Here is a 25,123-nt window from a genome sequence, read left to right as displayed (position 1 = left end):
GTTCTAAAAGTAGTGATATATGAATGTGAATCACCCCAGTATTTTGCTGCATGCCAGTGAGCCTTCACCGTCACCAGCAGTCACACCATAGCACAGTGGTGCTTACCTTGACCTCACTTAGTCAGCACACGTCCTGGCCTGATTGATAGCTAAAATAAGGACCCACTATTACCTTTTAGATGGACTGGAGAACATACTGGGGAGAGGAAGCATTTGTCAAGGTGTTTTTAGGGCTCTGGTTTATAGACTCACCACACTGTGAGTAAAGGGTACCATAATGTTCCTCCAGTAACCTTAAACTGCGTATAACTCCAGCCACCTTAAGAAAAACGCTAACGCAAACATCTACTTATAGCATGAAAAAGAGACAGTGGAGTTACAAATGTCTATGAAAGACAGGTGAAGTGACATAAAATCAATATTTACCCGAATTACGCCAAGATTATATGAAAGGTCTCTCTGGATGATCTGCTGTTGCTATCATAGCAAGGCAAAACTTAGGGTTTCAGCTTTTGTGCAAGCCTTTTCCTCTCTTTTATTGCACTGGTTTAGCTTCTATGACCAATTTCAGTTATTCCAAGGGGTCTAGATAGGTTTAATCTTTTTTCTTTCCTATCTCTTCCCAGACATGCTGGTAATTAACCACTCTGGGATGACTAGACCCCGTCATTTTCTGTGTAGGCACACTATAGCATACAGATATAACATTTTCAGTTTTCAGAACTGAAAGGAAAGTTTCCCCTTCCTTTTGTAGACTCCACCTGTATGCATCTTTTAATGGAAGTAACTTACGTACAGAGTCGAAAATCAGAGACTATGAAATCTTAACCAAAAATGTAGATCCTAGGGCAAGGATAGGAACAGATATCATAGCCCATAAAAGGCTACAAAAGTACTGTTGGATAGCGAAGTGTGGAAGGTATGTTTGCTTGTTTGTTTTAATAGAAACAGTAAGTTTGTCTTGGCTTGTGCATTCACAAAAGCATCAGTTTTCACAAAAAAAAAAGGAAAGGAAAAAAGAAAAATAAAAGGTTAGATGCTACAATACAATACTAAGCTGAATGTGCAGCTTAACAGACTGATCCATCTCACATGAAAGTTCACAGAAAGACTGTAAGAAACTTTATGTTTCTGGAGATGAAATAAGCTTTAGTAAAACTGATAATCCAGAGCAATGCTTTCTCTATAAATATTCTAACAGAGCACTTCTCACAAATGTTACCTCTAGTAACAACTTACATGACAGAGTTGTTAACCAACTGTTTCAGGATTACATGGAACTTCATAAAAGTATATTCTGCTTTTTTTTTTCTTTGCCAAATTTTTCTGAATTATATAAACTGTTAGCCTTCATTTTTGTAACAAGTGGTGTTCTCAACTTGATTTTATCGCCTTTTCCTCTTATAGTAAACCATTTTCAGCCACTCGTATTCTGAGGTAGAGGTCTTCAATTTTTAAAACAATAAATGTCAACTATAAATTTGGATTACATTTCAATAATTATTTATTTTATACAATGAAAACACCCTTCTTTCACCACTAAAAAGAGATGCTGCAAACCTAATACTAAAGCTCTCATTAAGGAAGGAAGTAGAGAAGAACTGGATAGCAAAAGGGACTGGGCAAATCAAATACAGGACCAATTCACTAACACATATTAATGTGCAGTTGGGTGAAAAGTATGCCATTGTCTCTTGAGGAAATAAATTAGTATCTTTGCTCCTTTATTTTATTTATTTTTTAAAAAACAGGCTATGGGACTGAAAATGTGATTTAAGCCTTAAAACATGGTTATGATTGTATTTTGAAGGAGATGAAGCAGAAGAAGACAGCAAATTAAGTAGAATATGTAGTGAATGAAGGAAGAGGATAAAAGATTATTCAGAGCAAGAGAAAAGATGAAAGTGGAACACCTAAAGAATAAAAGCAAATAAGATTTGTAAATGTCAGACATCAAAGAGAAGAACAAAAAGCATTTAAGAACTTGAGAGAAAGAGGGAAAGGAAAGGAAATATGTGGAATAAAATAAATATTTTTGTTGCTCTTGCTTCATCAAAAAGTTTCTAACAAAATACATGGAAAGAGAAAAGTATTTTTTGTGACTCATATTTTAGAGGAAGCAATACAATTGCAAAACTGTTTTAAAACAAACTCATTGCTGCTTGTGCTGACAAATTAAAATACCACATAAATTGCCATATATCACACCATACATACATTTTAACTAATACTCACTTTTTAAAATTCACTCCAATTTTTGTGTCTTTAATCTCATTTTGAAGATCCACAAACTTCTCAACTGAAGTTAAAGAAAGCCCAGTAGTCAGCATAGCATGGGATCCCATGATCACACCCCCTCTGGATATCTTTAGCTGCCAAATCCAGGGTGGAGCATGCCATGGCATAAAACCTTCCTGTCAGTTTGAGATTCAGAAGCTGAAAAGATGCTCTGATTTTACCAGCCACACCAAACAAAAAACACAGGACAGGATCAATCAATGCCTCCTTCCTTGATTATTCAGGATGGTACAAAGACCTTGTGAATCAAAAGGTGACCATGTGCTATTTCTCCAAAAGTCTCATTCAACAAACGGAACAAGATTGATCAGCATGTGACCAAACTTAAAAGCATTTGTTGCAAATGCATTAACAATTCCAGCATTTAGACTGGGGTTATAACCTTTGTAATTTCCATCATCTTCATGCCATGCTCAACAAGATCTTGGGTAGCCAGTGCCTCAATGTGGTACTGCCCAATCAATCTTTCTGACTTCATTATAGACAATGTCTCTATCCCAGAATGAGTTCATTTTCAGCATTCTCTTACTGTGTGGTTACATTTGTGAAATCACAGCACGTGTAAAGCAGTTAGACCCAACTTCTCGTTTTCTCTATAGCCTTCTGCTGAAAGCATGGTGTGGCAATGAAAATCTTCTTTGAGGCCATATTGAGTAGTTTTATCTCCTGGTTCTTCAGATTCTCTCTCAGAGCTTCCATACACATTAGAAGCACCAGTATGCAATGTCAGGTGGTTATTTTGCTCCCTCACACAAGCTGAGTTCATTATGAGAGAGGGCATCCCACTGCTGCAAACTGGCTTGAGTAAACACAGAACATGCGTTTTGAATTTGATACTTGGGGATCATCATGAGCAGTAATGATGGGAAAACACGGAGGATCACTGGTACATGCTATGCTACATGGCTGACTATCGGCAAAATACGACATACTCAAAGCAGTCATTGTCTTATCCAAGTCACAGTCTAAAAATTGGCCCTACTGCATGAGCATATGACTGTATCTGTCACCAGGCTGTATTGTCTCTGTATCAATCATTTCTGTTGAAATAAGCCTTGGACGTGGAAGGGAATAACCACTATACAAAGATGTGTGATTTAAACCCCAGGGTATGTTAAAACCATTTTCATGCGTGTGTTTAAGGATCTGTTCAAAATCAGTTGTAGAAGCGCCCCACACTGGGTGTCGTGAACTGTTACATGTCCAGTGATCGCTTCTGTACTTTTGGTGGAAACAGATGTCAGAGCAATCTGGGAACTACTCTGTGAGAGGTACATCCAGGAAAAACTGGCAGTGAGAGTGGGGTAGTGAGAGGAAACTAGGTCATCGTAAAAGAAATTCTGAAATACAACATTCGAAGAGATTAATTAATTTCTTAGGTTCTTACAGCTCTTAGGTTCAATATTAGCATAAAGTTTAAACTTGCGTAAAAGCTTGTCTGCACAATGTCAACTACCCTGAATTTCTGATGGACTGTGAGTCTCAACAAAGCTAATGATGAAAACACAACATAGAAGCACAAAGAGAGCTAGCAGAGTCAGTGAAAATTAGTTTAAACTACTAGTGTACACATGACAAAAAAGGAAATAGGGGCACAATTTTGGTTTGCATCTTGTTTTGAGGCGTTATGCCACAGATTAAGGAGCTAAAAAGCCTAAACGGTAGGAAAACTAGAGTACTAAAATCTATTTGCTGAACTTCAGACACAAAAGATGCAGAGAAACTAGAAAACCACAGCTGGTGTTACTTATGGTGTCAAATGGTACATGAAGAAAGACTAAAAGAAACAACAGTCTGACAAAACAAATGCTGAAGGAAGTATTTCAACTACCCAGAAGTGTTTGGAGGATGCCAACCTGAAAGATTAAAACTGCCTAAAAATGGCAAATTAAAGATAAGCTTACTTTAAACAGGGTAAACTTTCTAAAAAAGTAATTGGCAAAGAAGTATATAAGCTTCATTTTACAGGTTATTTTAATTCAGGAAAATAACTATCTGGAAGACCCCACAGGAAAAAAGGTGAATGATTCTTCATCTGAATGATTTACAAAGAGCTGAAAAAGGAACTGAAAAATATATTCTGGGCTGATTTCTGGATCAGGATATACCTTAAACTAATCCATCCCTATTGTCCTCATTTTAAAAAAACAACTGCATAACTGCATCTTCCAAACATCAAAGTGACAAAATTGTCAATTAAGTACAATGTTTTACCCACTGAAGATAGTTGTTAAGAGCTCTTCAGTACAATTCCATTTTCATTCACTTGCCATCAGTGCCACTGAAAATGCTTCTCATAATAAGCTTTTTAACAAGGTTGTTACTTGTTATTCAGAATGCCTATATTGGACTCATTGGTCTTCAAGATATTGGGAAGACAAACCAAAACAGAGCTTCACATTTAAATATAAATTTCAATCCTATTTTGTTATTCTGACATGATTAACATGTAAAGACCTAAAGTGGAAGCAGACTAAAGTATCTAACAGCCCTAAAAATCTGCTTTTTAAAGCAGAAGCAGCATGCCAAATGTAAAACTGATAACAGTCTTTTGTAAGATGAATGTATTTATCGAACTTAGAAGAGAGGACAAGTGTTTTCCTTTAGCAGCATCCTTGAAACAGCATTTTCCTTTGACAACCCCAATCACAAATAGCCTAACACAGGGAAAATCTAATAATTTGTTACATTCTGGGAGGTAAGGACAATTTGCAGTCACCCCTTGCTAACATTGCTGGGGTGGCAGCCTATAATTAATAACCGATATCCAGAATGCAGTCAAATCTTCCTAAATACTATATCAGTGGCATGTGTTGAATTCTACCGGGTGAATGCACTGAACTGGGATTTAGAATTACTGTCTACAGTGCACTGGCAAAAAAAGAAAATAACTCTAAAATTGAAAGAGAAAACAAAACTATTTTCTTATTTTAAAATATTTACTATTTATCCAGAAATAGCCAGTTCCCACAAAATGCTAATAAGAGATTACAGGCAGTTTACACACACAAAAAAAGAGTTCATACATGATTATTAGTGTTATACTAATAACTATCCTACTTGCAAATAATGTCCAGAATCCCTGAACAAGTAGGTCATACTGAGTCTGATCACAGACAAATTGTTCTAGCACCCTTGATTCTTTTAAAATAAAGTGGAAAATACATTGCAACAAATTCAAGGAAAAGATTTAATTTTGTCAATGAATACATTTGTTATTTAATTATGATAAAAATTTAACCTGGAGCTTGTAAACATGGAAAGAAAATGTTATTTTATTTGAAAGTGCAGAACAATAAAATCAAAACAAATTAAACACAGAATGAGATCTTCTGCTAACAGCAAATCCTTGGCATTTTTTATTGCCAGTTTGCTGAAAATGTCACATAATATATTCTGTGCATCGTGTTAGATGCCATATGTTTTGAACAGGACGTTCTGATGACAAGCAGTATTGTGGACACCCATTCTTGCTTCATAAAAGGTGTATATAATATTATGCATCTATGGACAACATGGAAGTTACTTGCATCACTTTTTATAAATGTCATATACATTCATCCACCCGTCCTGCCATTTAAAGACTTTGTGTCTACTATGTTACTGACAGAAAGGACTCTCAGGTGTTAGCTAGCTTTGAGCTACAGGGACTATACACTAACAGATATAGAGGGTTTAACACAGTGAAGAAAGTAATCCTTATGAAGCTTATCTCCATAAATGAGAATGAAGAGGTCAAAACAAAACTGACTCAATAAGGGAGGATTACATATATGATAAACAGCAATTGTGATATCACTTAAAGGAATATATTCAAGGTTCCTGCCCCATCAAAAGCATACATCTTCAGGAGACTTTTTTTGAGAAAGCAGGGAAGCAGTGCCTTTGTTATGGGGTAGACAAACTGATTAACTTTTGATCATAAAGTCTCACTCTTTAACAGGTCACTACATTGCTGAGACTGAGGAAAACTCATTCAAGTGGGAGAGAAAATGACTTCCAAACATCTGGAAACATCTGAATTTACAAAAATGAAGCAGTTCTTAAATACTTTTGCAGTCTTTAGTAGAGACTCAGCACCCCAAGAAATAAAACAATAAATACATGAAATCTGTCAAAGCACATGTCCTGCCTCCTGGTTGCTCTTCTCTCTCTACTAATGTCCAACGACCATAGCTATGCACCAAAATGTAAAAATTAAATGAGGAAAAAATAACATAAATTGCTTACTTTCTTTTGACTGGTTTTAATCTGACACTATCCATCTTTATTTACTACCACTTGTATGATGAAAAAACAGCAATCAGTCCCTATTTATCTGCTCAATGATGTTCACGCTTTTATTAATCTCTGTCATACCGCTTTGCCCAGTTTTCCTTCCAGACAGAAAAGTCCTAGCCTATTTAAACATTACTTACATGGGAGCCATTACATACATGGGAGCCATTACATAATTTGATCATCTTCCTTGTCACTTCTCTAATTCTTCTTCAGTTCAACAATAATTTTTGACCATTACTGAAAACTGAGCAGGTATTTTCATAGACTGATTTCTTACATTCCCGAGATTTTGATTCTGAGTGGCAATGTTCCATTCAAGGAATTTCGGAATGCTTTTTAACCATGAATGTTAGGATTGCTTTTTCCACATGTGCGTTACTCCACAACTGTAACACTTAATTTCATCTGAAATTTCTATAGCCAGTCACTCAGCTTCATCAAATCTTTCTGAATCCTAAATAACTTGGTACCATCAACAAACTTTGGCACTTTATTACTCACTCTTTTTACAGATCATTGATGTATGTGTCAAACAGTACAGGTCCCAGTCACTTTACTGGTGACTTCTTTCCACTGTAAACACTTAAAAATTTACTCTTGCTCTCTGGTTCTACCTTTTAATTTTGTTATTTTTTTAATCCCTTTGAGGTCATTCTTTTTCACATGCTTAATTAATTTCCTCAGGAACCTTTGAAGGGGGAACCTTGCCAAATGTCTTTTGAAAATCTGAGTAGCCTATCCTGAAATATAAAAACGTCTCATGAACATGAAAATACTTGCCTCACACATGACTGTATATTATGCAGATTTCTTAGCAAGCTGCATGGAATGCAGCTCTGAAAAATTCTAAGAGCAAACCAGGTGAAGTAAGGGCACGATTTTATGTAAAGCAAAGCCATCAGCAGCATACTCTAAATTACTTTTGGTTCCTTTAGTCTTTAATTTATTGTTACAATATAATTTGCAGAACTGAATGAATAGGGAGATCAGCACAAATGGTAAGATTGTTGGAACATGTTCAGAAAAGTATCCTATTATGACAATTTTCTGTTTTGCATCTTATTACAGCAGTGACCTTTGAATGGAACCAAAAAGTAACATATAAACAACTATATACAGTATGAAAACACAATTAAGAAAAATCTCTCCCTGAAGTCTATCTGGTTAAATACAAAACAGTTTCGCCTGAGAAAAGAAAGAAGATGCAGCTGTACTGTCATAAACATGGTATGCTATGTTTTTATTCAGGAAAGGACAGATATGATAACCGTAGTACAGATCCCAGCAATATCCCCTTTTGTTATATAACTTCAATGATATTTTTCATCATATGATACCATTTAACTGTAATATATCTACCTCTTTCATCACTTTTTTTAAAAGAATTAAAAGTAGTTCATTTTCTTATTAGGCATTTTTAAATTTTAAACACTGGAAATATATCACCTATTCCATCTGGTCTTTAATGTTAAAATTTGTTTTTATGTGAGATTTTTCTGGCATACAACATCTAAAAATTACAGGTCAGAGATATTCAACAAATTAATAATTTGATATATCTAGATTTTACAATAGGAACACAGAAATATTTCATCTATACGAGAAACATACGTCATAACTTGATTTTATGGCTACAGAAGTTCTAGTAGGTGATTGTGTTCACAGTTTTCTCTTTACTTTAAAAAGATATTTACTTACAGAACAGTACATGTCTAGCCATTTGGTATAACAGTGACTTAAAGCAGAGAAATTCCTTATCATATATATATATATATATGTAACAAAACTCATCAGAAAAATGACTTTTTGACCCTCAAAGGAACTGAAAACAGCCATGAACTCCTTTGATATGCATTGTAATTTGTACAAAATTTCTCGTAACTGAAATTTTCCAGCTTGCACTGCAAAAGTTAGATTGGTTGGACTTTATCTCATCTAACTTTAGTAATCTAAAATGTTGGCCACACAGGCAAAAATAGCTGTTTTAATTCCCTCTCCCGTGAATGAAGAGAGACAAGCATAAGTGGGAAAATTATCTTATCTTAATCAACCACTGATGGATGAGCCTAGACAGTCAGTTCTGACAGTCAGAACTGTTTATGAAGTTAAAGTTAAGTGAGATGACTCCCACCTTGCACATAGTACTAATATTAGTTAGTACTGCTAACTGTACCATGCTGTAATCTTCCCAGGGAATTAATTTCCTGAAACAACCATTAGCTCTTCTGCTCATTTCACTTCTTCCATATTGACCCCGGGAGTATAAGTAATAAAGACCTAACAAATCTTAGAACATAAGTGATGGGCTCCATAAGCAAGCTGGCTTTCCAGTCCTCAGCAATCCTAGACCCTATTTCATATAAGCGCTGAACAATCTCTCTTATGCTGGTGGAAGATGGATCAAGCTACAAGACAGAGTCAAAGGATGAGTCTGTACCTTCTTTTGCAGGCACTCTGATTTCCAAATGCACTTCAAGCTGCTCAGTATTAATGTCACTGAGGTTAGAAGGCTGCCGAGCTCAAGCTCAAAAGCCCTGCTCCCAGGACTTTTTCAGAAGTAATGAAAAAAATACTTTAACTTCTTAAGCTTTATATTGCCTCAGCTGACTTTAAAATCTAAAAACAATCCTGCTCAAAACAAAAAGGTTTAATAACAATCCTTAATAATCCCTTTACTAATTAATTACCAATTAATAATTATTTACCAATCCTAGTAGAATTGCTTTGCTAACAGCAACCAGGATGAGTCATCCTGTTCAGGGACAAAACTATCCTTGCTTCAGAAAATTAGCCATCAAATAAACATTGATGAAATTATTATTTTCCTTGAAGTATGTTTTATTTTCCCTGATATTTAATATTATAACATGTATTAACAGGAGGGAGGTGCACACTTATTTAGAACTAAGGTGCTTAATAAGCTTACACAGATATCCAGGGATTGAAACCTACCAGTAACAATGAGCAACATACTGGCTACAGAAAATCTGAAAACTTCTTGCAACACGTTCATATCTTCCTCATCTTTCGTACATGTCTGATAGTAAGAACGTCCTCAGTATATACATGGAATTTGCTACTTTTAGTAACCTAAATGCCAGTCCAGAAATAAAAACAAACAAAAGCAATGTGACGTTTACCAAATTCTTCTATTTTTTTCATAAAAGATATTTCAGAATAAAATTTAAGTTAAAGCAGTTCAAATGCTTCAATGAACAAAAACATTCATCACTTGTAAAAGTAAGTCTTCCAGATTTTGTTAAGGGAATTGGTGGAAAGGAAGGACGAGGTTAACAAACACAGACAAACCAAAGTGTATTTAATCATCTCCCTTCCCACTGATATGTTAATCCCTATGCCTCTGTTTTATTTGCACATAGTAATTGCAATCATAATGACTTATCTTTTTAAAAAAACTCATGATTTATGAGAACAGCATTGTAAAATACAGATTTTTTTTTTCTCTCTTTAGTAGTTAGGTTCCACTACGTTTTCCATCACTTTTTGGTACGGACATTTTCTGTTTCATGGAATGGGCTAAATAAATTGAGGTTTGTTTCCTGCTTATCCTGTGGAAGACTGGATGGATGTAAACAGTTAAAATTTAAGTCTTTTTTTTTTTTTTTGGCTTTGTTTACTTCTTAGTTTATTTTGTGAAGACAGGTTCCCAGATTACATATTGTTGCTAACATTTTTTCTTACACATCTAACACTTCACTGACAAAATATGAAGGATCTTTGGGAAAAAGCTATTTTTGTCATTACTTTTGCTATAACATTCGAATAAAGAAGCAAACCAAGCAAACGAAAAGAAAAGGAATGGGAATTCCTAGGCTTTACCAAATCAAATAAAAATTCCAGCATCAGAAGTGCCACATTTTATTCAAGCAAGCAGCCCTACTCTAAGCACCAGCACCTGAACACATCAAGACAAAACTGGGGATAGAAGTGAGCATATTGAGATTAAGGGAGGATCTTGATGGCACAGGATCACGTGAAGTACCTAAGGCAGTTCCAGGTACTTCCCATCAGCAGAAATAACAAGGAGTTAGTAGGCATAAATATTACACAAAAGCTTCTCTATTGTATTATTTTGAAAACAGAGCCAAAAAAGGACTGTATATTTGCTTGCAGTTAAAAAAAGGGGGGGGGGGGGGACAGAGATTTAAAGAATAGGATTTTTTTTTCAGATGGATTTTAGAACATCACATTGATGCCATGAAAATTGGTTACTGCTTTAAAACAACTTTTACAAACATCACTTGCCATTAAAGTTTTACTTCTTGGGTTCTATGATAGGAGACAGATTTCGATTTCAGCAGCTGTACCGTATTACTTTTATGATCTTAAAGGAAATAGGCACAATACTTCAGGTTACAAACTAAAAAAGTTACTGAAAATATGCAAAGAGAACTAAACATACTTATTTGGCTTAAAAAAGCAAGGCTGCAAGAAAACACCAGATTTTATGTTTATGAAGTTATCCAGGCAGCTCTGATTACTGTAATGGCACAGCCAAGTTAACTCTACCTTAGTGCAAGCGGTGATGGGCTGTGGTGCTCCATGTGTACCCCAAGGAGTCTTTACGTTCTTTCCAATTTCTATACTTGTCTCTTGGTATATGAATAAACATGGGTAGGGCTGCAGAATGAAAACAAACATATATTCCTTATGCTAATGTCATCTCTTAGCATCTGCCAGACATTTTTATCTAACTACTGATTATCTCTTCTATAGAATAAATAGAATAATTCAGGCCAGCTCATGAGCTAATATAAATTATCCTAGCAACGTTGATTTCAAAAGTTATGCCAGAAAAATTTACAACAGCCTGGTAAAGCTATTGGGGTGGCCAAGCCGTGTTGTAATAGAAGAGAGAAAAAATTAGAGAAATAACAAATTTTGGCAAGGGTGTCTTATCTCTCACATTACCATGACAACATCCATTCCATTTATTGTTGATTGAGCCCTGTCTCCTCAAATCACACAATGGTCCATGGTAAGTTTGGGAGAATATTGAACTCTGAAAGTGGCATTTATTTGAGACTTGAATGCTGACAAAACAAAAATGAGGAGCGGTATGATGTAAATTACAAAAGACAGGGAACACCTGCAACTGCCGAAGTCAAGAAGAAAATTTGGGATTACATTCTGATAGCTTGATTTGGATGCTCTTACTGAAATGTTGTATCTATATCATCAAGAAGAGCAGTTGATTGCCTCATCATCCTAAAGCAATTTTATTTCAATTTTCAAGTCAAATGTGTCCTTTAACAACATAACCTCTAACTTCTTGTTCTACTGCTGTTAGAAAACCTGATCATTTCCTCTCCCTCAAAATTACTGCAATTTAAAATATTCATATGGGATAATTACTCCACTTCAGAAATTTGTGAGGCTCCCTTACCTTCTCAGAAGAAATTAGGGTGAAATTTATAGCAGTGCATTAAATGGATTAAAACCTTTATCCATTTAGCAAAATTTTTCCCACTTGCTTTAAACATGAAAATGACCATACACTGTAAAAGAGGTTGAATAAGTATGGCCTAAGCTCTTTGAACATACAACCTATATGACAACTGGAAATACTGGGAGTTGGTATGGGAAATGTTTCATAGTAACTGGAATCTTCCATATAGATTTTGGTATATCAGTGGAATTGCTTTAATCACTGATTGTTGTTCTAAGCACCAGATCATGTACTAACATGGTAAACACAATTGTGTAGAAATCTAACAAGAGAAAATTTGAGAAGTATGTATGTATAAAGACTATCTATTATAATTTTGACATGTGCAGAAGCTTAAAAGCATAATTTCTATCAAAAGTTAGAACACTAATAACAGATACGAGAAGCCAACATACTATAAAAATAATCACTGTAAACTGGAAGAATCAGAAGTTAAATCAGCTCAGAACCTAGTTGGCCTTGCTTTGAGTGGGAGGATTGGACTAGATGACCTCCATAGGTCTTTTCAAATCTGAATTGTTGTAGGTTTCTACAAAAAAAGAGATAGTCTTCCAAGCAAATGCTGTTAGGTACTCTTCATCATAACCCTTACTCGCGTACAGGCCTGAGGATGCTGACAGCCATGTTGCCCCCAGTTCTCAAATGTCAGAATCCCTCCTTATGTTAGGAAACATGGGCCTCTGTCAGGTGCTACACATTGCCTCTCTTGGAGTTTGGGCACAGACACAGCGAGAAGAACAGCGACCAGGAAAGAGCAAGAGTTTAACACTGTAATAGCTGAAGACAGATTTTAGGAATGGATAGAGGTTTGCTAGAAGTCCTAGTTGATACACTTTTTACATCCTTTGAGTACCTTCTAGTACTTTGTTCTCATTAAAGACAGGAGCTTGAAGAGAAAGCAGGGCCTTCTCTCCCCTCCTCGGCCAAGACAAGTCAGTAGATAATCTCTACAATATATATCTAGGTTGCTCAGATAGTAAATTAAATTTATTAAATAAAATAAATTAAATAAAATTTAAAAAATCCGGGAGGATGGATGAATGAAGAATGAATGAATAAAATTAATATTTTATTTTTTGAAAACAATGATTTATTTATTTCTTTATTGTTTTAATGAATAAAAAACTCCTGTATTACCTTTGAGTTGCACAAACTCACTCTCACCACCCTCAATACACGCATAGCTTGGCATATCCTGGCCATGATCATGCTGGCCCACATGAGCAATGGGGAAGATTCAAGTAAGCACCACAGTGTAGCATCCATTGTGTGGCAGTTGGCTTCCTACAACATACTAAAAAAAATGAGAAATAAATGTGGTAAACTATATTCATAGATCATTCTGTATTTAATAATTTGGGAGGCTACACATAAAAGGCCTCTTCCTCAAAATTCTTTATTTGATACACTAAGATTTTTGCTTTCACCGTTTCTAGTACATTTTATTTTGGCAAATAAGAGGTCAGTTTAGCTACATTATTAAGGAAAAAGTTAGCATGCACCTCATGGAGTTTTTGATTACTCTTGTTAATGCCAGGTTCAAAACAACTTGAATCCATAATTAGATCTTATTATGTAAAAAGATTGAGTCCAATAAAGAGGAAATTGAAAGGCCATTCAATCCAGTGAATTGTTAAAACAGATTTTCATCCCTGGAAAAAATTAAACAGCTTAATTTTAGATACCACATTGTGTTGCAAGTGATGGGTTTTTAAGCACTCTGCACTGCATGCTTCAGTATCTGCGGTATAATGAGCTGTCACTTGCTAATGCTGATGGGTTTTATTGCTGGATGACATCTTGGAGAAATCACCACCTATGGTGAAGGAGAACAAAAAGAATCTAGATATAGAATCACATAATCATTTAGGGCTTTTATTTAGGGCTTTCCATTCATGCAGTATGTTTTAGACAAAGAAAGAACCATTATTTATCACAGAGGAAGAAGGAGAGGCAGAGGAAGTTGACCATTTGCATACTTGACCAAATAGAATCTGTGACTAGTGTCCAAGTTTCTTGAGTCCCAGTGGTCTCCCTAGTAAAGAAAGTACCTGAAAACATGGTAGCAATTCAAAAGACTAATGGAAGCAATTAGAATCTTCATTATAAGATTGTAATCAGATCCTATCAGAAATCCAGCTTTTGTTCCAGAATTACATTCAGATTACAAGTAATCCTGCCAGGAACAAAGGAATAAAGTTAGCAGAACTTCAAAAAATGTAGTTAACAAATTAAATACCATGTCATTTACTAAGCAGCTAAGCCTTGATGTATAATCATTTTTTGATTGGCTCCAGTACATAGGATTGGAAAATCACAAGATCCAATGAACTAACCTTCAAGCAGTATTAAGTTGTTTGTTAATTAGCAGTACTACTGAAAAGTAATCCCCCCAGGAGTTATTCTCTAATTTAAACTAAAATTATCAAGCAATTTGCCATATCATGTAATTGCTATTTAGCCAGGCCAAATTCTAAGGTGCTGAACCCCAGGGCTTTCAATGGCAGATTGGGATCCACAGTGCGAATCACTACATAGCTACAAACACGTTACCCTTATGTTCAGCCACAGAAAACAGCTCCAAAGTATTGCATGGCTGATATGATTTTATTTTATAGGCACTTCTTTAGAAATTCACTATTCATTCTAAACAAGTTTTATATGCAGTGGCCTTGTACTCAAAATTTCAAGTTGTATCCTTTGTTCACCATGCATATTCTCAGTGAATGAAGTTGTACTTTGTACAATAAAGGTGTTCACTCAGCATGCCAAATCAAAAGACGCATCAAGCTAAGCAAAATAAGATTTTTGGCAAACAATAATGCTAGAAGTGACAAACTATGGACACAGAGTAAGGGCATGTGTGCGGCATAGTTCAAGGGTTGTGAGATCATTTTTACTTTTTAAATGTATGCATATAAAACAGTAGTCCTATATAAAAACAAAAAAGGTGCTTTCCCTTTATATTTTTGTGCTTTGTGGTATAACAGAGCTGAACTAACAATTTGAATGGGACAATGAAAATTGTTCTACAAAGAAAGACAATGAAAGAATTCCAGACACTGTGATTTTTATGCATAAAATGGTTAATTGTCTATCAAGACAGCATTCTATGGATGCTGATGTGAATACATGCACACTCAGCACATGCATATCTTTGCATATTTAAGAAAATAAAATGAAAAATCAAAAATATACAGTTTCTTTAGATATCTCAACTATAATATTTAAAAGCAGTACTACAGTAAGAGTGTGTCAAGTAATAAAAGTGACTGCTTTTTTACATATAATATATGCATATATTATTCTTACTGTTTATATTTTGTACAATCTAGGAACATGGTCTTATGTAAATTTGATCGTACCTGCTTTGGCACAGGCAATCACAGGTCATGGGTCACCTTCTGCTTCACAGGGAAAATCCACTGTGTGTCCTGCCATTACAACCTGGTCCTTGGGCCTCATCAAATACTGTGGAAGAGCTGTATGGGAGGAAAAAGTAAAAAAGGACTGACATGAAAGCATGGTCCAGGCTTACCTTGTCTGCTTTACTCCAAGTGATCTTCATATTGCAATTTATGATAGTTATAGGAGCTATAATACAATACTATATACATCTATATACACATATATTAATAAAGACGTATTAACAACTTTAAACTGATTAAAACCAAGAGAATTTTTTATAGAATTTCTAATTCTTTGGCAGAAAATTAAAAACCTGGAAGAACATGAGCAGGACAATGATACTTTATTACTGCTTCACTGAAACAAGACAGCTCTCATTTCTTGTCAGAATACAGAAACCCTGCATTTACCGCAGCCATAAACACAGAAATATCACATCTCTAAAAAAACCACAATCTACTTCTTCTATCAGCTCATTCAAAATTCAGACAAAGAAACAATCTGAAATCCAAACTTTGATGCATGATAGCAGGGGGCAAAGAATATGGAGGACATCCAGTTCTCCAGGTGCCAAAAAAACAAAAGGTGAAAGTCAGTCCTCATCAAATGTAATACAGGTTCTCTGCTTGCCTAAGGGCTGATGGCTAACCTTGCTTTTCCAGAAAGGAAAGTCCCAGAAAAATAAATGGGGAGGCAGAGGAATAGAGGCATCTTGGCTGGCTACAGATGGGATTAAATGTGGGCTGGAAGCTTTGAAAAACTGATTTTCATCTCCTCTTTTGCTGTAGAACTAGTCTGCTATGTTATTTTAAAAAAATCATTCTGCAACAAGAAAGAACATTTTAGGAGTGCAGGATCAATAGATGGATTAAAAAAAGCATGAACAATAGTGGAAGACAGGAGGTAGGAAGGAGACCATGCCTCTCCCATGCTATGTACACTGCCCCTGTCGCCACAAGAACTTACTTCCTTCTTCTACCCCATTCAGACAATAGGGTATGAATTACCTCATTCACTATAACATTTACGCTCATCTAAATGGTAACTTCAAGAAGGAAACACATGCATAAACATGTATACATGCTTACATCCATAATGATGATTTTAAAAAAAGATTATTTGGAACATATTTCTCCAGTCTTAGTGAATTTGAAAGAATTGGAAGCCTCACTATTTATAGTGCTATAAAACCATATTTTGTCTGTAACTCATAAGAGAGAAAGGATAACCAAAATACATTTACACTGAATCTGTGATGTTAACCTTACCTATTGTGAGATTATATATATCATAACACCTGCATTTAACTACATTTTAATTTACTACTTGTCCATCCCCCCACAGTTTATCTTCACACGATGAATGTTTATTTTGGGTTAAATGGACTGAAATGAAATATGTAATCATGTCTTGTCTTCCTCTAAATCAGAAATTTAAGTACAGCAAATGGGAAAGAAGTCTTCCAAAACTCAAAGCAATTCAGACTAGGTTCAGTTCAAATCACTGCAACTTGCTGTCTAGAAGGTATGAAATTGAGTACAGCTTTTACTTGACAGTTTTTAATATGTCAGTATTATCAAAATTATTTTGAGAAGATATGGGCATAGAATGATTCTGTCATCCATGAAAAGATTAGTCTTTTTCTTTTTTTAGAAAAGGATTTCACTAAATCATCTTCCTGAACACATGTAATGCATCCAAGTGTTCTTATGTTCCTGCTTTAAGCACATCTTGAAAGCCTCATATCAATAAATCAGCATTATTTTTATTGACTGCATGTACAGGTAAGCCTCTATTGTATCTCAGTGCTTATCTGCTAAATGTACCTGTATAAATAAGGTACTTCACTGAATGTGATTCCAGAATACACTATTGTGATTTTTTTCTAACTACTTTAGGTTTCTCTTGTTCTCTTATGATGATCTTTGAAGCTCAGTGTCATGATTACTCCTAAACGACACATTTCATCTTGACACCTGTGGAATCCTTTTAAATAGGGAATCCTTCTAACCATTCCTTTGAATTTCCTGGTATTTGGTTTCGAAAACAATACTGAAATCTCATAGAGCATTTTAAGCCTAAGGTAATGATGTACCTACTCATCTGATTTTGACGTTTGTTTTTTTCTCTGCCAATATGAAATGGACACCATTTAATAACTAAATTTAATAACCCTAGAAATCTGCAACTACTATAAAATCTTTACAAGTTAATGGCTGCAGAGATTGAATTTATACATTTTAACACATTTTAATGACACCTGTTTCCCACGTCTGTGAACAAAAAAGGAACATTCCCTACAGCAACATTCAGATAGCCTTTAAAGACCTAACTCCCTGGAGACTAATAAATATTAAGAATTCTTCTCTCACAAGAGATAACCCATAAAATGAATTACCATTAATTATTGTATTGCAAACAAAAGATACTAGTTTTGTGTCAGAGCAGTTCAGTAAAAGCAATAGATCATCAAATGTAATAAGATTTTTCTCTAATGTCCTAAGCAACAATCCTTTCAGTGGATGTTATGGCAGTCGATGTTCTAGAAAATTAATTAAAATTACATAAAATATGTGCAAAATCTAATACTCACTATTGAAAGGGAAAAGCAAAGACTAAAACCCAAACTGATTTATTATTAGCATCTCTTTCTTATTACTAGCTAGCTAGTATTTTTGGCAAAAAGGAGAATGCTAGAAATTGAAATGACCTTTATAGTATAGAGTTTGGTATTTATAGCCTCATGACAACTTCCCTTTTTCATACCTTTATTTATTTAAAATCTCACAAGTAAACCTCTGACTCTGAAAATATTTATAACATCATTAGAAAGAAGAGTTTTCCATTGGCAATTGTTATTAAAGAAGAAAATAACACTAATGCTTATCACATAAATAGAGGTTTGTAGCCTAATTAAAATCAGTCGAGACAATATCCTCCTGGCCATTCTTTGTAAAGACATGTAATGGGAATGAGTTCTGTTTTACAATGTTAATTGTTTTAGGTCATATAAAATAGCATATTTGCCTTGCATTCTGTTTTAGACATTTCAGAGGGAAACCTTTTACATTTTTATTCATCACTTGACTCAGCCAATATACAAAGGGGATTTTTTGTTATTTACTTCAGTTACTGCAGAAAAATAGAAAGATACCACAGAATCAGGACACAGAGATAAAGCATCTGCTAAAATGATGAAAAAGCATAACACCTTTTAAAAAAGCAATTTGTTTTAATTGGAAATCAAAGCTTCTTTTTGCACACCAGTTGGTTGATTAATGATAGAGCTAACAACGAATTAAAAACTACACACTGCAACATAAAAAGTAACAAGGAAACAGTAACAAATCTTGAAGGACAAGCAGACGGTGACTTCACTCATACTGTTTTAAAGCTGAAAAGCCACAGTTCACATTCTGATACTACCAGTGATATGTACACTATGGATTCCTTATATCCAGACAAAGGAGCTCAAATTTAGATACAGGTTATTTTGGATGGAAATATAAAGTTAGACAATTTGGGATGAAGACTAACATTTTTTGTGTAAAAAATACCAACCTAACCTGGCATAATACTGCAAAGGGGTAAGAGATGGTTAAATCTAAGAGGACGTCCCTTACAAACTACAAGGCCAGAAAAAAGGAAAACAGTTTATTACAGCTGGTGAAGATGAATGACTCTACTAAGTATAAGAAAATAAAAATAATGAAATGAATTACTATCCTATGATACCTTCAAATCATAATCTAGGCTACAGTTTATGCAAGGTTAAATAGTTCATTAATATATACAGCAAAAATAGAAACAGAAGATTAAACATGCCTTTGGTGCTTTTTTATTTTTCTCTTTCAAATCTTTACTAATATTTTTACTACTATTACCTTTTCCTTTGTGATATTCCAAATCTAAACAGAAAATCAGGGAGAAGTAGTTAAGTTTTTGTTTTATTAATCAATTTTTTTTGCTTTGGTACAGGACATTTCTCTCTGCACAGGCTTTTTAACTGTTTTTTTTCCCCCTCTGCTCTTCAACAGGAATACTAAGTAATAATATTTAATAATATTCCCCCACACCACCACTGTTATACAAAATATATATATACTGAAACAATGAGAGTTGTTTTGGAAACTGATTGTTCCATGGCTGGGAAGTTATTCAAAGTCAATGTATAACTGCTACTTCTTGTGCCAGCACTGATACGTAAGTTATTTTTTTTTTCCTTTCCATCCTTGATTATTTATCGCTTTTCCTTCTCCTTTCCCACCCCATTTTTGCTGTTCTTCATTTTGCAATGAAATTCAAAATGAAATGTTAACTTAATTTGAATGAATCCGTCTCGCACATGGCTGCCCCAGGAAGGTCTTACCAGGTACAATGACTTTTCAGGTTTCTAAGTCTCAAGTAGAAATCCCTTCTGTGATACTTGTTAGCAGTATATTTGCTTTTTTCCTAGCAGCAGCATGGTATCAGTTCATACTCTTTCAAAACGTAGAGTTGTTTCTCATTGGTTATTCCCAAAAGATAAGTTTCCATGGCAGTTTTCTTTGTTAGTCTCCAAAACTACATTTACATACCACACTGGAGTAGAAAATAGGACTATGTTCGTTTCTCTGAAAATCCTAGCAAATATACTGAAAGTAGCACCTCTACATTCATGTAGTACCCATGAAAACTAATTACCTCTACTGAGAAGAAAGGTGCATGGTCCACCTTGGTATCTGTCCTGAGCACTGCCACTGAAAAAATTTAAGTATGATTGCCTGATGTGGTGTTCATCCCGTCTGCACTGCAGAAGGCTGTCCTGTACACTATTCCGATCCAGCTCACACTGATCACACATTGCTAATTCTGCCATCAGCATATTTCCGCTTTTTATGCCAAGGTCGCTAATGGAAATACAAAACGAGTACATAAACACACTCACTGCCCCAAAATATTATTACATAATCCCTATTAAGGGTTGTTTCAAAAGATACAAAACACAAAGACACCAATCCTGTTTGCCTTCTGCATGCATCTTCTAGATGATTTCAAGTCAATTGAAGAAGCTCATGTCATCTTACGTATTTCTCTTTTGTGTTACCATTATGGTAACAAGTGTCGGCATTTCCTGCATTAGAAGAGCTAAAGTAATGAATGAAAAGGCCACAATGAAAAAGCAGTACTTAAATAACCTAACAAATAAAAGTATATATAGCAACTTCTGATTTGTGCAGATGCTCACCCAGCCCACCCTTGGCAAAACAGTTGGATAACGCGCTGCCCGTAGGGACCCACACCTCAGCAGTGTGGACCCCTGGGCTGTGTCTTCACCAGCACGTGCACTAGGGGATTGCACATAAAAAGGGAGCACCCCCGTCTCCAGCAGGACAGGAGTGTACGGAGGGGGACCTGCAATCCCAAAAAGGGGGTGGTGCACTTGTCCCCCACACTGGTGGTGAAGGGGGCGGTGCGTGCATATAGCTCTGTGTGTCAGTGCTTAGGTGGCTGAGATTAAAGCTTCTTGAGGTTAATTATAAAAGGTTGCTTAGAAACCTGTACTTATTTATTGACATTTTGTAAGTGTCTAGTATTGTTGTTTACCTGTTGTATTGCTGATGCCAATTTGAATGTATAGTTCACTGATTGCCAGATAATTACATGCCATTAATAAAGCAATAAACTGCTTCGATTCCAATTTGGCTTAAACTAAATGAACTGAGCAGATTTTCCCTGTGGTACTCATTAACACAGGATTTAAAAATACAGTTCCCTAAACCTCCAGACTTATAGGGAGCAAGCTAACTCTAATACAGCTGTATTTATTCCTTTATTTAATAAATATAAGTTAATGCACGTAGCCCCTAGGAAATGCTATGTTTCCAAAAGAAATGCAAAGGCTAGGATTGCAGCTGGCAGTCAACAGGCCTCTGCTGGTGGCAAAAGGTGTATAGAAACCCTGAATATTTCCGTGCTAGAACTCTTCCTGTTTGAGTGCTTTCCCTCTCACCTTGGAGCACACATCGCTCCCCTACCCTCCCAACCCGACCCACTTCCACCTCTCACCAAATGCTTGCCTCGCTACACACTACTGGTTGCCAATGTCCGTAATAACTCTCCCATTGGCATTTGTTCCCAGTCTGGCTGGCTACTGTTGCAAAAGCAAAGACCTTGATTCCTCTTTTGGTGTGAATTTAAAAACATGGACATAGTCTACATGAGCAGAACTTCAAAAGGCGGAAGAGCAAATCATGTCAGGAGGGAAGAAAAACAGATATCAGACACAGCATTGTAAAGTTCTTATTATAGCTATTAGAAAGGTTCTGCCTCATATCTCATTAAAGAATACTTAGAAGTGTTTTGCAATTTAAAGGATTTTTTTATAGCTATAGAAAATACAGGGCTTTGGGGGGCCTTAGTGCCTTTAAGTATTCTAGGAGCCAAAAAAAACTATTGTTAATCTTTTTTTCTTAAAATTGATACCCACTTATCAGTGGAGCTATTGGCTAGCCTCTATAAAACTATTTTAAATTGATAAGCAAAGCTGAATTTGTCTAAAGAAAGTATAACACTCATGCTGATCTTCTTAATCATATCTACAACAAATATTTTATTGTATCATACAATTGAATTTTTGACAAGAGAAGTCATAGAAGAGATCAAAATCACTAGAAACAGCAGAGGGAATAGGAAGGTTGAAGGAAGGTGAGCTACATTCATTTGATGAAAGTTTGATGAAATGCAAACTATTCCATTAGCTCAGCTATCAAGCCACATGATACTATTGCTTAAAACTGTTTCACCGAGTGTAAAACACATCATTAGGCAGTCTGCACCACATAGGTCATGCTGTTTTCCCCCTGCCTTGGTGCTGTGTATGGTCTCTACTGAGAATGCACTGTTCAAGGTCTCCTTCATGATTGCAAAGCCCTCCAGCAACTGTCCCGAGCTATTTGCTAAACCATCTCTCATTTTTTTCAAATATTGTAATAAGGGGACATCCACTGTTCTTATTTGTGTGTCCAAATAATGAATTGTTTCTGAAGTCAGATGATTTGAAAAAGTTATGCAACTCATTTATACCTAGAGATGATGCAATTTGCAATTTATTTTTGCCTCCACGTTTTCCAGAAAATGGTCAATTTGAATCGTATAAATAAATGTTCTTGCTATCAGCTGGGTATTAACTCTAGATGCAATCTTCTCATGTAGGAGGGACTTACATTACAAAACTCTCTTGAAGAGAATGCTATTTGTAAAAGAAACAAGATTTAAGATGTGATAATCAATAAGTCAAAAGAAATAGGGAGTAAATCTGTTCTCCACAGAAACACTAATGAATAAAGGAGATATATGGGAATCCTTGCCCAAAATCAAGCATACCATTACCTGACAAGTGACAATCTTAAGCCAGGTGGAGATTCACTTTTGCACTGGCCAGCACAACCCCAAATTTTCCTTTGCTATGCAGGAAAGGCTAGTTTGGCCCCTAACAGCTGTTAGTGAGAGGCATCCCAATGGCAAGTGGTAGCCGAAGTTTCTTGATAGGCTGCAGGATAGAAAGGAAAAAGCATAAGAATTCGGGATCTCTCTCAATTTTGACAGAAACGTATAAATGGATGGTTGAAACAGAGTGAAAGAGAGCAGTGGCAGTGAGAGAAGTGGTAGTTTGAGATAAGACCCTGAAGCGTATGTGTCACCTACCACCCTGTTCTATCTACTTGGGTCTCATAATGAATTGCATAAAGGAATACGGACACTGGCGCTCTCTGGTGTTTTCTCTCCCTTCATCAAACCATATTTGTGCTACCTTAATTTCACTTGGCTTTGCTTAGCAACAAAACCTGTTGGGAAACTGCATTTATTTAAATGCAATGCCTCACTGATATAACAAGCTTTTGTACACCAGGAGTGTATTTAGAACATGATTATCAATGAAGCATGGAAGGGTAAAACATTTTTATGTATAGTTATAATGTATTCATTTATAATTATTAAATTCTGCATTTTATTTCTCAGGTGTTTTCAAGTATCATCTGAGGCAGAGTTTGATCTTTAGATATATTGCTTTACGGAAGGAATTGCAGAACAATGCAGAAAAAAATCCATGTGTTTTGTTATGCAGCTGCAAAACCATTTCAACAAATGCAGCATGAGAGCTCTGTTTTGATTTTGAATTGTTAAAATCTTGACAGCATATTCAGAGTGTACTTACCTCTTACAATAATATTTGCTGATGCCTGGAAAGAATCCTGGTCATGAAACACGGCAGGTAAACTGACTGTGGTCCTGCAGCATGACATTTTGAATAAAAAGTCCTCCAGAAGAAGTGACAATGAAGCTAGATGCACATCGTGACTCCCTATTTCCTCTTGTCCACAGTGTGTGTGGCCAGAGGGGGGCCTGCAGCCATACTTTCTAGGGTGGCATTGCTGCCAATTAAGATTTCTGTTTTCTGAGGATGAATAATAAAAATGGGTTTGGCTAAGGAAAAAGGAGGAAAACAAAGTGGAAGAGGGCTTCGTTTATTACCTTTGTAAACTACATGGTCATCCCATTAAGTTCTTGGCACTCCCTCGACTGAAATGATTTAATTTCTCTCTGCTACTGATTGTAAAACAAATGTTATTACACTCCATTTCTCACAGTCTGGTTCCTTAATTTTTGTGCTCTTTCAAGGGTACTCATCTCATAATTGCATATTTTAGTAAAGCCAAATTGGGTCATGACCTCAGGATATGAATGAATAAGAAAAAAATAAATAGCTTAAATTAGCATTAAGGGTAAAGCTTCAAATAGACATTTTTTGTTCTCGAAATAAAAGTTGATGAGTTCATACTGCGTATCCAGATCAAAGAACATTCTGCCTTCACAATGAAGACGAACACAAACAAGTAGAGAGAATTTACTTGGCACGCCAAAGGATTTGAGGCGAGACTTGTGACTCTTGTCTCCTCCCCTCTGTCCTGGCCCTATGCTGGTTTACACCCTGGTCAGATTCTCTTAGGTTCTGAAGCATCAGGGTCCTTCTGCCTTCTTTCATATCCAATGAATGTCTGGAAAAAAAATAGTTTTCATATTTTTTCTTCATAAAAGCTTTTTTCCTCTTTCTCATTGCAAAAAATGTTTTTTCTTTGAGACAAAATACAGATAGCATCAATCTTGATCAAATGCATGTACTATAAATTCTCAGGTCACTTTTGTACCATTTAACTGGAACGACTTTGCATTGGGATTAGAAGTTTGGTTATCAGTACAGAGACGATGAACACACTGAAGTGCAACACTCAGTAAGCACTCATAGTCCTCTGAAACAGTGCACTCTATATAGTTGCCTGTACCCATACTGTTCCGTAGGCACCCATTGCCAGTCACTGTCTGAGAGAAGATGTTCATGGCTAGATGGATATTGGGAGCAACTGATTAGGTAACCTTATGTTCCTTGCTGTCTCCAGGTGAAGTCAACGAAGAAACATACTTATTTTCTTGCTTTATTTTGATTTTTTATAATATATATTTAATGTTGAAGACAAGAATTCATTTCCTCAGCTCCAACAGTAATAGGATACACAAGAACTATAACTTTCTGGTGTGCCTGCATCAGGTTTAATTACAGAATAGTCACTTTTTCCTCTCTTTTGAAGAAGTGACAAAGATATGGAACTGAGGTATTGTTGCCCCTAG

General features: G+C 35.6%; 1 protein-coding gene across 1 annotated transcript in view; it reads right to left on the bottom strand.

The window, feature by feature from the left end:
* PXDNL (peroxidasin like) overlaps positions 1 to 24,835 on the bottom strand; it is a 28,383-nt gene extending 3,548 nt beyond the window's left edge. The window contains 13 exon segments of the mRNA XM_064505505.1: positions 2,236 to 2,310; positions 2,312 to 2,499; positions 2,501 to 2,588; positions 2,590 to 2,695; positions 2,698 to 2,715; positions 2,718 to 2,749; positions 2,880 to 3,099; positions 3,102 to 3,552; positions 3,554 to 3,577; positions 3,579 to 3,638; positions 20,268 to 20,346; positions 20,740 to 20,851; positions 24,646 to 24,835. Of these exon segments, the coding sequence (XP_064361575.1) occupies positions 2,236 to 2,310; positions 2,312 to 2,499; positions 2,501 to 2,588; positions 2,590 to 2,695; positions 2,698 to 2,715; positions 2,718 to 2,749; positions 2,880 to 3,099; positions 3,102 to 3,552; positions 3,554 to 3,577; positions 3,579 to 3,638; positions 20,268 to 20,346; positions 20,740 to 20,851; positions 24,646 to 24,835 (1,643 nt within the window).
* Positions 24,836 to 25,123: the final 288 nt, after the last annotated feature.

The sequence above is a fragment of the Dromaius novaehollandiae genome, chromosome 2 (genome assembly GCF_036370855.1).
Source record: "Dromaius novaehollandiae isolate bDroNov1 chromosome 2, bDroNov1.hap1, whole genome shotgun sequence".
NCBI lineage: Eukaryota > Metazoa > Chordata > Aves > Casuariiformes > Dromaiidae > Dromaius > Dromaius novaehollandiae.
This window is presented reverse-complemented; position numbering and strand designations above follow the sequence as displayed.